At 42.2% G+C, this 13465-nt stretch overlaps 3 protein-coding genes across 3 annotated transcripts; all 3 read right to left on the bottom strand.

Moving 5' to 3' along the window:
* Positions 1-938: 938 nt before the first annotated feature.
* Positions 939-1934, bottom strand: LOC129719647 (uncharacterized). Its single transcript, XM_055671039.1, has one exon. It carries the CDS (start codon positions 1932-1934, stop codon positions 939-941), a length of 996 nt encoding a protein of 331 aa, XP_055527014.1.
* Positions 1935-2900: 966 nt separating this feature from the next.
* Positions 2901-4274, bottom strand: LOC129719645 (uncharacterized). Its single transcript, XM_055671038.1, has one exon. It carries the CDS (start codon positions 4272-4274, stop codon positions 2901-2903), a length of 1374 nt encoding a protein of 457 aa, XP_055527013.1.
* A 315-nt stretch (positions 4275-4589) lies between these two features.
* LOC129719644 (uncharacterized) lies at positions 4590-6632 on the bottom strand. Its single transcript, XM_055671037.1, has one exon. The coding sequence runs from the start codon at positions 6630-6632 to the stop codon at positions 4590-4592; it is 2043 nt and encodes a 680-aa protein (XP_055527012.1).
* Between the last annotated feature and the right edge of the window lie 6833 nt (positions 6633-13465).

The following is a 13465-nucleotide window of genomic DNA, read 5'->3' as shown; positions in this document are numbered from 1 at the left end:
CAGAGTGGCAGAATAGTGAACAGAAATTACGTAGAATAAAAACATCCGCAACCAGATGGATTTCATCCAATCGATTGAAGCGCTTTGAAGAGGTTGTGGTTACCCGTAGGTCATACACGGTTAACACATGGTCATTTGATGGGAGGTACTAGCAACCCAATGTGTGAGGAATGCAATGTTCCATTATCGGTACAACACATTCTTATCGACTGTATCAAGCATAAAGAAAAAAGAGAGAAATACTTTGTGAACCCTTTAACGGAGGACATACTGGGTGTTGGGTACAGGTCCGTTACCTTCCGTTAATTCTTCGATAGCGTTGAGGGCCTCCAACCCAACACTCGTAGGAATGGCTTCGGTGGAAGACGCGGGAAATTGTATCCAGTTTGAGCGAGATCCAAAGTCCCACTCGGAAAATGTCCAATAAAATCACCAAACGCGCGTTATTTTATCACTACACCTTTATTAATTTAGTCTAGCTTCTAAGAAAATGCATGCCAATTAGATTTAAGAACACCTTATTTTAAGGAAACTACTGCATGCTTAATTTAGGTTTATTCCTAATTTTAGGTTACTACACTAGGTTTAATTTAATAAATTTTCAGCGATCCGTTCTGCTGGCGAGGTAGAATGCGACTATCCTCAGATTTTTATTCGATCAGATTTATAGGTCCAACAGCAGCTGAACGCTTCTCCGGCGATGTTTTCCGATCGTCGATTTTGGAGTTTAGAGTATCGGAATGATCTCTTATCAGCTCCCATCCTCTCCTATCAGCGATCGTTATCACTCCCACGGGCGTCTAGCAGGCGATGATGATGATCGTGTTGCGATGACTCTCCTGTGGCCTGGCTGGGATGATAATCGGCTGCTTCGTTCTCGCGTACGGCAATTTCTGTAAATAAAAAATAAAACCTCTTCGACGGGATGGGGAAGGGAATCAGGATTGATGACTGTCGGCTGTTGCGTCTTGAAGCTCGGTGTTGTCCGCAAATGGTAAAATGCAGATCTTCTCTACTGGGCGCATTAGGGTTCCACTGACGGTTTTCAATGTAACCACCCTTATCGTACCATCCCCGCCAGGATGAACTTGAATTATCCTTCCCATTTTCCACCGCATAGGGGGTTGATTATCATCTTGAATGATGACTAATTGACCTATGCCGATCGGAACAGCTGGTTTCCAACGCTTAGCTCTCCCCTGTTGTTGACATAAAAATTCTCTGCGCCACCTCCTCCAGAAATCTTGCAATTTTCGCTGCATTAACTGCCAGTGATTTAATCGGTTGGTTGGTAGATCCTCCAAATTTGGTTCTGGTAATGCTTGGAGTGATTCTCCTACCAGAGAATGTGCAGGCGTTAAAGGTTGCAGATCGTTGGGATCATCGGACATGGGGGTGAGAGGGCGAGAATTAAGGCATGCTTCCACCTGAGCTAATAGCGTCGTCATATCTTCAGGGGACACGGGATTCTCTCCAACCACCTTTAATAAGTGGGTTTTAGCTGAACGAACTGCTGCTTCCCACAAGCCTCCAAAGTGGGGTGCACTAGGTGGGTTAAAGTACCACTGAATTCCCTCCTCTGCCAGTTCTTTGGAAACGATGTCGTGATGCTTGCTGTTCCGAAGCAGTTTTAGAAAATCCTGCAGTTTATTTAGTGCTTCGACAAAGTTGGTGCCGTTGTCGGGAAACATTTCTGCGCAGCGGTCTCTTCTCGATACAAATCGTCGCAGGGCTTGTAAGAACTTATCGGTTGACAAGTCTGTGGCGAGCTCTAGGTGCACGGCCTTGGTACACATGCAAATAAAAATTGCCACATAGGCTTTTACTACTGGACGTCTCGGAGCGGGTCTGACATAAATGGGCCCAAAGTAGTCCACACCTGTTCGCAAAAATGGACGAGAGACGGTAACTCGTGCTGTTGGTAAATCCCCCATGCCTCTGTCAGCGCCGATGGAAAAAGGTGTTCCAGCGCAGCGTGGGGATGAGAATGGCGCCAAAATCCAAGTCGCGTACACCGAATCAGCATTAAACCGCCTCCGAAACAGTAGGAAACAAGTCGCCAGTTCCAAGACAGAAGTATTGTATAGCGTTAGTATTAAGCAAGATCGCTTCGACTGGACATACACTGAACTTTCTTAATTTACCTATGAAAAAAATCGTTGCGCCTGTCCAGCGGTCCAGTAAGCCAAATAAATTAAACGGTCTCAACCGTAAAACTCCAATAGGCGTTGCTCTAATGTCCCAGCATGCAAGATTCCAGCAACCAATCAGTTTGTCAATCCAGTATGACAATAGTAAAAGCGCGATGGCGATCAAATCCCAAGCCACGCTAAGTCTAAAGATGGCAAAGTCTAGCTTCCAATTGTTGCGAAGCGCGATGGTGAATTTTAACAAAGGTGTAGAATCGCGATGGCGGAAAGTAGCGCCAATCCAAGCGTCCAAAGTCAGCCCAATGCCAACTGCCAACTGCAACCGAGTTTTCGAAGCACGCGGATGGTCCAACCATCCGGCTCGAAGGACCAAAATGTTGGGTACAGGTCCGTTACCTTCCGTTAACTCTTCGATAGCGTTGAGGGCCTCCAACCCAACACTCGTAGGAATGGCTTCGGTGGAAGACGCGGGAAATTGTATCTAGTTTGAGCGAGATCCAAAGTCCCACTCGGAAAATGTCCAATAAAATCACCAAACGCGCATTATTTTATCACTACACCTTTATTAATTTAGTCTAGCTTCTAAGAAAATGCATGCCAATTAGATTTAAGAACACTTTATTTTAAGGAAACTACTGCATGCTTAATTTAGGTTTATTCTTAATTTTAGGTTACTACACTAGGTTTAATTTAATAAATTTTCAGCGATCCGTTCTGCTGGCGAGGTAGAATGCGACTATCTTCAGATTTTTATTCGATCAGATTTATAGGTCCAACAGCAGCTGAATGCTTCTCCGGCGATGTTTTCCGATCGTCGATTTTGGAGTTTAGAGTATCGGCTGTTGGTAAATCCCCCATCATTTGCTGAACTGTGGTGGGTTTAGTCCGATAGCAGGTCTTACAGCGGTGTATGATATGTCTCACAACACTCCTTCCTCCTAATGGCCAAAATTTAAGTCTAACAACACTTAATAGCAATTGAGGTCCAGCGTGCAAAAGGCGTTCATGGTAATATCGTAAAAGCAGACGCGTGAAGTAATGGTTGGCTGGTAGAACTACTGGGTGCTTTACGTTCTCTGATTCTAATGCGTGCTTAAGACGCCCTCCCAAGCGGATTACCTGATTCTCCGACAGGTATGGATTAAACCATCGTAATGGTGACCTTCTGGAAACCGCTTCCTTTTTCATTAATGCCTTACGCTCCTCAACAAATACTTCCTGTTGGACTAAACTGATCAGTGCGGTTTCCGCTTCCTTCAGTTCTTTGGTAGATAAGAAAAAGGAATCCTTCTTTTCCTTCGTGCGCAGAAGCCGTTTCAAACGTAACCAGTAGGCAGTTCGACGAATTAGGTCTGTGTACGACGAGAAGCGGGTTAGGTATGCGTTATTGAACTCGGTGATCGATGAAACCGTTCCGGCATATACGGTGCGACGTTTTTCCTCTGCCTCTTCTTCTTCTGCCAGTGAAGTTTCTGGAAAACGATGCCATTCATTCTCTTCTTTCGCCAACCACTGCGGTCCCTGCCACCAAAACAGATTGTGTACGATGTCCTCCGGCGCAATCCCTCTGGAAATCAGATCGGCCGGGTTATGGATTCCAGGAACATGGTTCCACTGGGAAATCTCGGTAAGCGATAGAATTGTGGCCACCCGATTGGCCACGTAAGTTGTCCATGTAGCTGGAGTTGCTCGTATCCAACACAGGACGCAGGTGGAGTCCGTCCAAAAATATACTGGTGCAGTAAATTTTATTGACCGAGAAACCTTCTCGAACAACTGGGCAGCGAGACGAGCTCCGCATAATTCCAGCCTAGGAATGGTTTGCACTTGTAAAGGTGCAACCCGTGATTTGGAGGTTGGTAATCGTACCCATACCTCTCCGTTTGAGTTCCAACCCTTCACGTAGAGACACGCGCCGTACGCTTTCTCCGAAGCGTCTGAAAAGCAGTGAAATTGAATAGACACTGCTTTGGGAATGACTACACAACGTTCGATGCGAATGGTATTAAGCAGAGACAGTTGTTGGTGGTACTTGTTCCAAATCTCACCCACCGTTGAGGGTAGTGACTGATCCCAATTCAGTCTTTGACCGTTTTCATCACGAAGTGTCCACAACAGCTGCATATAAATTTTTGCCGAAGTTATTGCCGCTCCCAGCAAACCCAAAGGGTCAAATAATGTAGCAATGACCGACAGAATGTTTCGTTTTGTAAGCGGTACGCTAGGGTTGAGAATTGGAATCTTAAATTGAAATTAAAGCGTGTCGGTAACTGGCATCCAAGTCAACCCTAAAGTTTTTATCGATGGATCAGGATCCAAATTGATCTCTTCCGATGATTGGATTGCTAGTTTCTCTTTTGGAATCCCACTCAATACATCAGAGCAGTTTGATGCCCATTTTCGTAACCTAAGCCCTCCTTTCTTCGTCATCGAATCTAGTTAAACCCGCAAAGTTCGTGCCGATTCCGGATCATCCGACCCTGTTATTACATCGTCCATGTATGTATCCTCCATAATAGCCCTTGCAGCGAACGTAAAATTATCCTCCTCGTCTACCGCCAGTTGTTTCAGCGTCCTGGTCGCCAAGAATGGTGCAGGTTTGGTACCGTACGTCACGGTATTCAGTTCGTAGGTGTCAACATCATGAATTGGAGACGAGCGCCACAGGATACATTGCAATGGGCGGTCTTCCTGACACACCTTAAGTTGACGGAACATTTTTTCCACGTCGGACACCAGCATTATTTGCTTCGTTCGACTACGAAGGATTATGGATCGGAGATCTTCTTGGATCACTGGCCCCACCAGTAACAAATCGTTCAACGACTCCCCAGAAGTCGTTTTACAGGAAGCGTCAAAGACCACTCGAACTTTGGTGGTGGTGCTGGACTCCTTGACCACCGGATGATGAGGTAGGTAGCATCGCTTAATTGTATCCACCTCAGCCTCTTCGACCTTCCGCATATGCCCGAGCTGCAAGTATTCCTGCATGAAATTTGTGTATTGTTCGTGTAGTGACTCGTCTCTGGCCAATCTACGCTCCGTCCCTTGAAGCCGCCGAAATGCGATGTCCCGTGACTCGCCTAACCTTGAGAGAATGGCTTCATCCTTTGATAAGGAGACGGTGTACCTACCGTCAGAGTTACGTTTGATCGTTTGCGAAAACAGCTCTTCGCAACGCTTTTCCTCCAATGAAAGAGCCTTACCAGACTCTATTTCCTCGCAAGACCAAAACCGGGTGATCAATTTGTCCAAACTATCCACCGCTGAAAGATTGCATTTGATTTGAAGAGACTGTGTTTGATGTGTATGCCCGCCGCAGGCAACCCAACCGAAAACGGATTCACTGAGTGTTGGCATATGTTGTCCCAGAGAAATCCTTCTACCAGTCTCGAAAAAATCGAAGAAGGCCTCTATGCCCAGTACCAAGTCCACCGCTTTAGACTCGAAAAATGTCGGATCTGCCAATTGCACTCCGTTCGGAATCTCCCACCGCTCCGTATTTATATTGCTGGTAGGAAGATTCACCGTGACCTTCGGAAGTACTAAAAAGTTTAATTCTCTTGAAAATGATGATATACGGGAACGTATCGTAGCTCGAATTTTTTGCTTAACCTTGGTAGTCGTATGTCCAATGCCAAGGACTGAGACTTCCATTCGATCGCGGCTCACCTTCAGCCTTTGACTCAATCGTTCAGTGACGAAGTTGCTTTCCGATCCAGAATCTAGTAAAGCGCGGGCAGGATACCGGTTACCGTCATCATCCTCGATTATGACGACAGCTGTAGCTAACAGAACCATAGCAGAATATTGATGTTCTGCACCCGAAACGAACACGTTAGTGGCAGCCAGGTTTGCCACTTGAGATGATTCGTCCTGCATAGCTGGCTTGTCAGCACGAGAAGCAGCTGAAACCTTTGCATCACGATTCCTTTCCGGTTTGAAACAGACCAATGTGTGGTGGCGACTCTTGCAATTACGGCAAGAATATTTGGATTGGCAATCTTTAGCCATGTGACCTGCCCTGAAGCAGTTTCGGCATAACGAGTTAGATTTCAGTAAAGCATCTCTGTCGGCCACATTCATGTGTTGGAAAGTATTACATTGGTAGAGAGGGTGGTTCGACGAGCAAGCTACACAGCGTCCTCCAGACACTTGAGATGAATTGCAGTTTGTCCTGGTCATCAAAAACTCTTTTTGTTTTTGCTGCGGTTGGTGCTGTTGAATTCCCTTGTTATCCACGGGCCGCTGTGGGAGGCACTGCAAAACCTGTATTTTACGGTGAAGGAAATCAAGCAGGTCTACCAAAGAATCCTTCTCACGTGATGCCGACATCTCCTCCCACCCCCTCCGAGTAACGGGATCGAGCCGTGCCGTAAGGATATTAACAAGTAAAAGGTCCTTGAAATCGGCTAATTGCACCACCTGATCGAGAGTCTGTATAATTCTCTCGAACCCTTCCACCAGGGCATTCAGCTCCATTGCGGATTCCTTAGAGAGCATTGGCAGCTTGAGCAACGAGATAACCTGCCGCTTCTTTAACAATTTGCTTTTGTTATACCGTTTTCACAACAAATCCCACGCCACCTGATAATTGGCTTTTGTAATCTGCAACGGATCGATCAGGCTCTTGGGTTCTCCTTGCAAACACCCCTTCAAATAATGGAATTTTTCCACCTCGGGTAGGTCCTCCTTCCAGTGAATGAGTGAGGTGAAAAGATCCCGGAAGCTTAACCATTCGTCGATGTTTCCATTGAATGTCTGCAGTTGAATTTGTGGTAGGCGAACATGGTCGGTGCCATTCCGCATTGACGAATCTCCAGCACTGCTTGATTGCTCAAGAACTTGCGGCGCCTGCAGTTCCCTAGTTTTATCCATTAGGAAAGATTTGGCTTCGTAGTAGCGATCACTAAACTGCATTCGCTCCTTTTCAAACGCGTTTCCTTCAGCATCGTAGTCATCGTGGGAAAATATTTCGACTAAGGTGCCACTAAACGCTTCCCAAAGCTCGTCCAACTTACCCAAGCGTATTTGGACCTCGGTAATTGTGTTGGACTCCTTAAACTTTTGCACAAATCGCCAAATATCGTTGAAGGAGAGCTGTATTTCCTTCAACCTGGCAGTTAGTGCTCTCATAGCTGGTGACTTCTTGACCGTGGTTGTTGCAGGGGTAGCCATTGTGTTGCCTCACACCGAACAATGACTTGAGAAAAGAAGTATGGTGTAGTATACCGCAAGCGAGCCTAGCTTCGCCAGGCATATACTGCATAAATTACCCGAGAAAACTACAGGTGACGCTCCAAATAAAACACTAGTAGAATAAGGTATAATTGATATTTTGACGTCACGGCAAATTATCCAAATGCAGCAATTACTCGGTCGACAAAGGAATCGAAGAGAAAAGAGTGGTGTAACATCCAAAAACCTTGGCTTCGGCCGGGCATATACTGTGGCAACTCACCCAGAGAAACTAGCAGCTGAGCTATAATCCCGGCGAAGTCCAACTTTTGCAATCAAAATGATGTTGAGCCTAACAGGCTTGAGGGCTCAGAGGTTTTGTGGCCAAATTGAAGAGGAAATATTTCCAATCAGAATTGTGTATTTCTGTAATCCTAGCTTCGGTAGTATACTAAAATATTCACTCACCCAGGAAAACAGCTAACCGCACTTTCTCTTCAGGCCAGAATGTCGTAGCAAAGCAAATTACCTATTCGCTTGCCTCTGTCAGCGCCGATGGAAAAAGGTACTCCAGCGCAGCGTGGGGATGAGAATGGCGCCAAAATCCAAGTCGCGTACACCGAATCGGCATTAAACCGCCTCCGAAACTGTAGGAAACAAGTCGCCAGTTCCAAGACAGAAGTATTGTATAGCGTTAGTATTAAGCAAGATCGCTTCGACTGGACATACACTGAACTTTCTTAATTTACCTATGAAAAAAATCGTTGCGCCTGTCCAGCGGTCCAGTAAGCCAAATAAATTAAACGGTCTCAACCGTTAAACTCCAATAGGCGTTGCTCTAATGTCCCAGCACGCAAGATTCCAGCAACCAATCCGTTTGTCAATCCAGTATGACAATAGTAAAAGCGCGACGGCGATCAAATCCCAAGCCACGCTAAGTCCAAAGATGGCAAAGTCCAGCTTCCAATTGTTGCGAAGCGCGATGGTGAATTTTAACAAAGGTGTAGAATCGCGATGGCGGAAAGTAGCGCCAATCCAAGCGTCCAAAGTCAGCCCAATGCCAACTGCCAACTGCAACCGAGTTTTCGAAGCACGCGGATGGTCCAACCATCCGGCTCGAAGGACTAAAATGTTGGGTACAGGTCCGTTACCTTCCGTTAATTCTTCGATAGCGTTGAGGGCCTCCAACCCAACACTCGTAGGAATGGCTTCGGTGGAAGACGCGGGAAATTGTATCCAGTTTGAGCGAGATCCAAAGTCCCACTCGGAAAATGTCCAATAAAATCACCAAACGCGCGTTATTTATCACTACACCTTTATTAATTTAGTCTAGCCTGTAAGAAAATGCATGCCAATTAGATTTAAGAACACTTTATTTTAAGGAAACTACTGCATGCTTAATTTAGGTTTATTCTTAATTTTAGGTTACTACACTAGGTTTAATTTAATAAATTTTCAGCGAACCGTTCTGCTGGCGAGGTAGAATGCGACTATCCTCAGATTTTTATTCGATCAGATTTATAGGTCCAACAGCAGCTGAATGCTTCTCCGGCGATGTTTTCCGATCGTCGATTTTGGAGTTTAGAGTATCGGAATGATCTCTTATCAGCTCCCATCCTCTCCTATCAGCGATCGTTATCACTCCCACGGGCGTCTAGCAGTTGATGATGATGATCGTGTTGCGATGACTCTCCTGTGGCCTGGCTGGGATGATAATCGGCTGCTTCGTTCTCGCGTACGGTTTCGGATGAGAGTTTGTGATATCTCTAAGTTTGTCATCAGGGTTGAAGTTATGGGTGGCGTTACTACTCCCGAACACTGGGGGATGATGAATATAAAATAGCTAAACTGTTGGATTACCTTAAAGACATAAATATTTTGTATGAAATATGGTATAAGAGTAAATATCAGGGTATCAGTGGTAATAGGTTAGTAATACATAAATTAAAATATTGAAAATGTAAATTTGAGTTAAGACGTAAATAACTACTTAGTAGTTAAAACATCTCTAATATTAAAAAAAAAACAGTACAGTCGAATCCCTTTATAGCGACATCGCAAGGGACTGTCGTTAAAGCGAAATGTCGCAATAATACGAAGAATGTTTGCATATGTAGAACAGAAGGTATAGTTGAGAATGTCGTTATAGATTCAGTAATGTCGTTATAGAGAGATTCGACTGTACTATTGTCGCAATAAAGAATGACAAGTATTAGTTTTGGTATGCCGTTATAGAGGAAGGTCGTGATAGCGAAATGTCGCAATAAAACGAAGAATTTTAGTATAAAACAAACGGGACTGTTGAGAATGTCGCTATAGCGAGATTTGTCACTATAAAAAGTGTCGTTATAGAGGGATTCGACTGTACATTTTATAGTGCTCAGATTTGTTTTTACATTCACTCAAATTTGTTTAAGTATCTACGAAATCGGGATAACTTTCAGTGACCGACAATCAACTGCAGCCGCCATTTTTATTTTGTGATGGCAATTTTCGGTTTCTGGCGAACAGCCGAAGTTGGTCAAATACCATCCAATCTTAATATTTTCTGAAATAAGACGATGCGCAATGTTCGGAAAATAAGGATTTGCGGCCAAAATTATTTTTTTGGTGTTGAATTGTTGGTTTTATATTGTAGATGATTTTATCATGCGCTGTGTGTGTGTTGTAATGACAATGGGTTGTCTGTGAACTACGTAAACTGGGTTAAATTTTATATTTTTTAGAAAAACAGAAATAACTCGCCAGTGTAAATAATTGAATAGTTATACTAATACCACAGACTAACAGACATAACTGGTATATCACAATATATCTAACTAATGGTAGCAGTAGTCATAGGCTCCTACAAGGAACAGACATAACCCTTTGAACAAATTATCAATCAATCCATCGTTCGGATGATAACAGTAGTTTAACAGTAATAACACTGGCACCACCTGCTGCCGTGTTCACGCTGCGTCCTGTATTCCGACAACAACGCTAGCGTACGTGCATGTGTCAAATTAGGATCTACGAAAAATGTATGAAATAACATGACAGCCCCTCAGACGGCGTTGTCGCACGACAACTGTTATTTGAATGAAAATTTGAAATGATAGTTTTTTGTGGCGATGGAGCTTGGTTCAATGTTACGTATGTTAGTCTGTGCTAATACGTTTCCTTAATGTATTTTGTACCGGATTGCTATGACATACAAAGAATTTCGTTAATGAGTTACTCAAAAATTCAAAATTTGCATAAAAAGTGACAATTTTTCAATCATTTATTTCTACAGAAACACAAATTTTTCTTTTTTTTTATAGATTTTTTTATAAAAAAAGAAAAATTTGTTTTTTTATAGATTTTTTTATAGATTTTTGAAGGGCACAAATAGGACTGTAAGGCTCACTATCAGGAGCTGTGCTTACACGTGCCTACATTTGATGTTTTTGATGGTCAAAATTATGTATATTCCTCAAATTTTTATGTGGTATACGGCAGACTGTGTGGAGTTACAATCCATTATTCTCCAGTTTTGGGAAACTAAAATAATAAGCTCCTAATTGTAAGCATACCATAACATACCATACATACAAACCATAACAGCTTTAGTAGGTTTTTTATTTTCCAACGTATTTGGAAAAACTATTTTTTTTTGCATTTCTGTAAGCGGTAACTTTAGAGGCGTTTTCCAACATGAACCATTTCATGTACTAAGATTTCGTTCAGAAAATAATAAAATATAGATACAAAACTTCAAAATCATGTACTAAAAACTTCCTGAATATCAAAATCGATTTTGGTAATTTTGGCCGCTCCTCTATATGGGGACCTTTTCATATTCGATGCCCACAGTCCCCAGGAATCATTCCAAGATGGCGAAAATAGCCTTAAGTGTAATATGGCCAATAATTCCAATACTTTCGAAAGTGGAACTCCAGACAAAATCCGAAATGACGACTTCCAGTTTTTGTAAAACAGCCCAAGATCGCTAAACACAATCCAATATTTCCATTCTGTGCGTTCTTGATGTTTTTTTTGAAATGATAATGGAAGTATAAGAGGTGAAATGTGACGTTATTTTCTGAAGTAAGTTTACTAATGCGGAATTAAATATAAAACATAATTCTTCATTTCGGAACTTTTGATTCCGAGCATCGGGGGAAGGTCCAACTAGTTATTTTATGCTCATTTTTATTATTTATTTTTATATTTAGTTTCAGGCATTTTTCAACCAAAATCTATGATTATATGCGGAAGACATTTCAGAATATTAACATATTGGTGCTTATTACGGGTGTCACTTCACGGTGAAATCAGAGTGAAGTGAATGAAGTTCTATCACGGGACTCACGTAAGTGAGAAAAACGTCGTTAAGTGACATTTGCCGTGAAATCTGGGTTATTATGAGTGTCATATGAGTGAAGTGAAAACCGAAAAAGCGACGTTTCGCGTTTATTATTTCACGACCATTGATCACACGAAGATAGGGAAGTTTAAAAATCGATTGATTTATGATCTAGTAATAATTTATATATGGGATTTATTTTCCAGTAACAAGGCGAATCTTTTTTTTTCTTGAAAAAAATCGACTCTCTGGGACAAATTTTTGAGATGCGGCCGAAGAAGCGTAAGGGAAAAATTGACCTTCGAATTTCGGCTCAAAAGTTTCCTCTTGTCGAAAAATGTCGTCATACAAAATTTCAGCTCAATCGACTTTCCTGGGCTTAAAAATTTTTGAGCTGGGGAACTCCCACATTTCATTTGTCCTATTCTCATTTTCACTTAACTGTTAATTTCAGTTCACGGAGCTAAATTTTATCACCTCACTTTAGGTGGAATTGGGAATAGGTCTCAAAAAGTGAAGTGAGCGTGAAAGTGAAATATATTTCATCTTGAAGTGACTCTCGTTATAAGTTTCTTATTCCCGATTTCACCTCAAGTGAGGTGACAAAAATTACCTCCTTGAACTGAGATTAACAGTTGAGTGAAATTGAGATAAGGACAAGTGAAATGAGAATATTTCCGAACTCAAAAGTCCCAGAACGTCGATTTTTCTGTTTTTTTTTAAATAACACCAGATCTTGACGTTTTCTGCGTTTCTAAGACATTAAATGCCAAATGCCAAATTTTGGCATCAACAATTTTTTTTTTTTTATCGAAAATTTCAACGGCCGTGCATTTTTTCATCGGTCAAAAAGTTGAAACTTTGACCGCTTCGAGGCTCGAATTCAGATTCGTTTTGTTACTGAAATTAAATCCAATATTTGATAAATCAATCAATTTTCAAGACTTATCTGATCTTCGTGGAATCATTTCACAGTTCAAAATGGTAGTGAAATAATTCCACGCGAAACGTCGCTTATTCCGTTGTCACTTCAGTGATATGACACTCGTACCCAGATTTCACGGCAGACGTTATTTTGCGACATTTTTTCTCACTTACGTGAGTCCCGTAACAGGACTTTATGCACTTCACTCTGCTTTGTGATCTAATGATAAATATTGGATTTATTTGTCAGTAACGAAACGAATCAGAATTCGATCATCAACGTAGTTATCGGAAATACTTCTATTTATATCGTCGCTTAAATTTAATATAATTTAATTTAATATAATTTAATATATAAGTTGTGTAATATTGATCGAACATCTTGGCGTAGGTATTTAACCTGTGTTACTCGAAGCCTTAGAGAATCGACTTTCCAATGAAATAGACAACTTTTGCAGCATTGGTAAACGAGCAATTACTGTTTCCACTTCAGAAGGCACTAAGGGCACATTAGATTGCAAACTCTCCAATGAATTCGCGAAGCTGAAAATGACAGTTTCGAAAAATTTCCAGGAATTGATACAGTTACCGTAATGTCTACGAATACACAACGAACTCCAATCGCAACTATTGTTTCGATACTTGCGCCAGCTTATAATCAACGTTGAACCACAGACAAACAGACGTGCCACTCGATGACGATTTCATCGACTAGAAAAATAACAATTATTTTGAAATTTTGGTTAGTGGGCAATAATGCCGCTAGTGTCCTTATAGCGACACAAGTGTGCACACCCATTAGCAAAGACAAAAACCGTTTTACGAAAAAAATAGTAAGTAGGCAATTTTTCATTCGTGGAAATTAGCACAGACGCGCAAACTC

This window comes from Wyeomyia smithii, chromosome 2 (genome assembly GCF_029784165.1).
Source record: "Wyeomyia smithii strain HCP4-BCI-WySm-NY-G18 chromosome 2, ASM2978416v1, whole genome shotgun sequence".
Classification (NCBI taxonomy): domain Eukaryota; kingdom Metazoa; phylum Arthropoda; class Insecta; order Diptera; family Culicidae; genus Wyeomyia; species Wyeomyia smithii.
The sequence above is the reverse complement of the archived record's forward strand: the minus strand, read 5'-3'. Positions and strand labels throughout refer to the sequence as shown.

Excerpts from the sequence above, each read along its gene's own strand:
- LOC129719647 (XM_055671039.1), bottom strand. The coding sequence starts at position 1,934 with ATGGGGGATTTACCAACAGCACGAGTTACCGTCTCTCGTCCATTTTTG.
- LOC129719645 (XM_055671038.1), bottom strand. The coding sequence starts at position 4,274 with ATGCAGCTGTTGTGGACACTTCGTGATGAAAACGGTCAAAGACTGAAT.
- LOC129719644 (XM_055671037.1), bottom strand. The coding sequence starts at position 6,632 with ATGGAGCTGAATGCCCTGGTGGAAGGGTTCGAGAGAATTATACAGACT.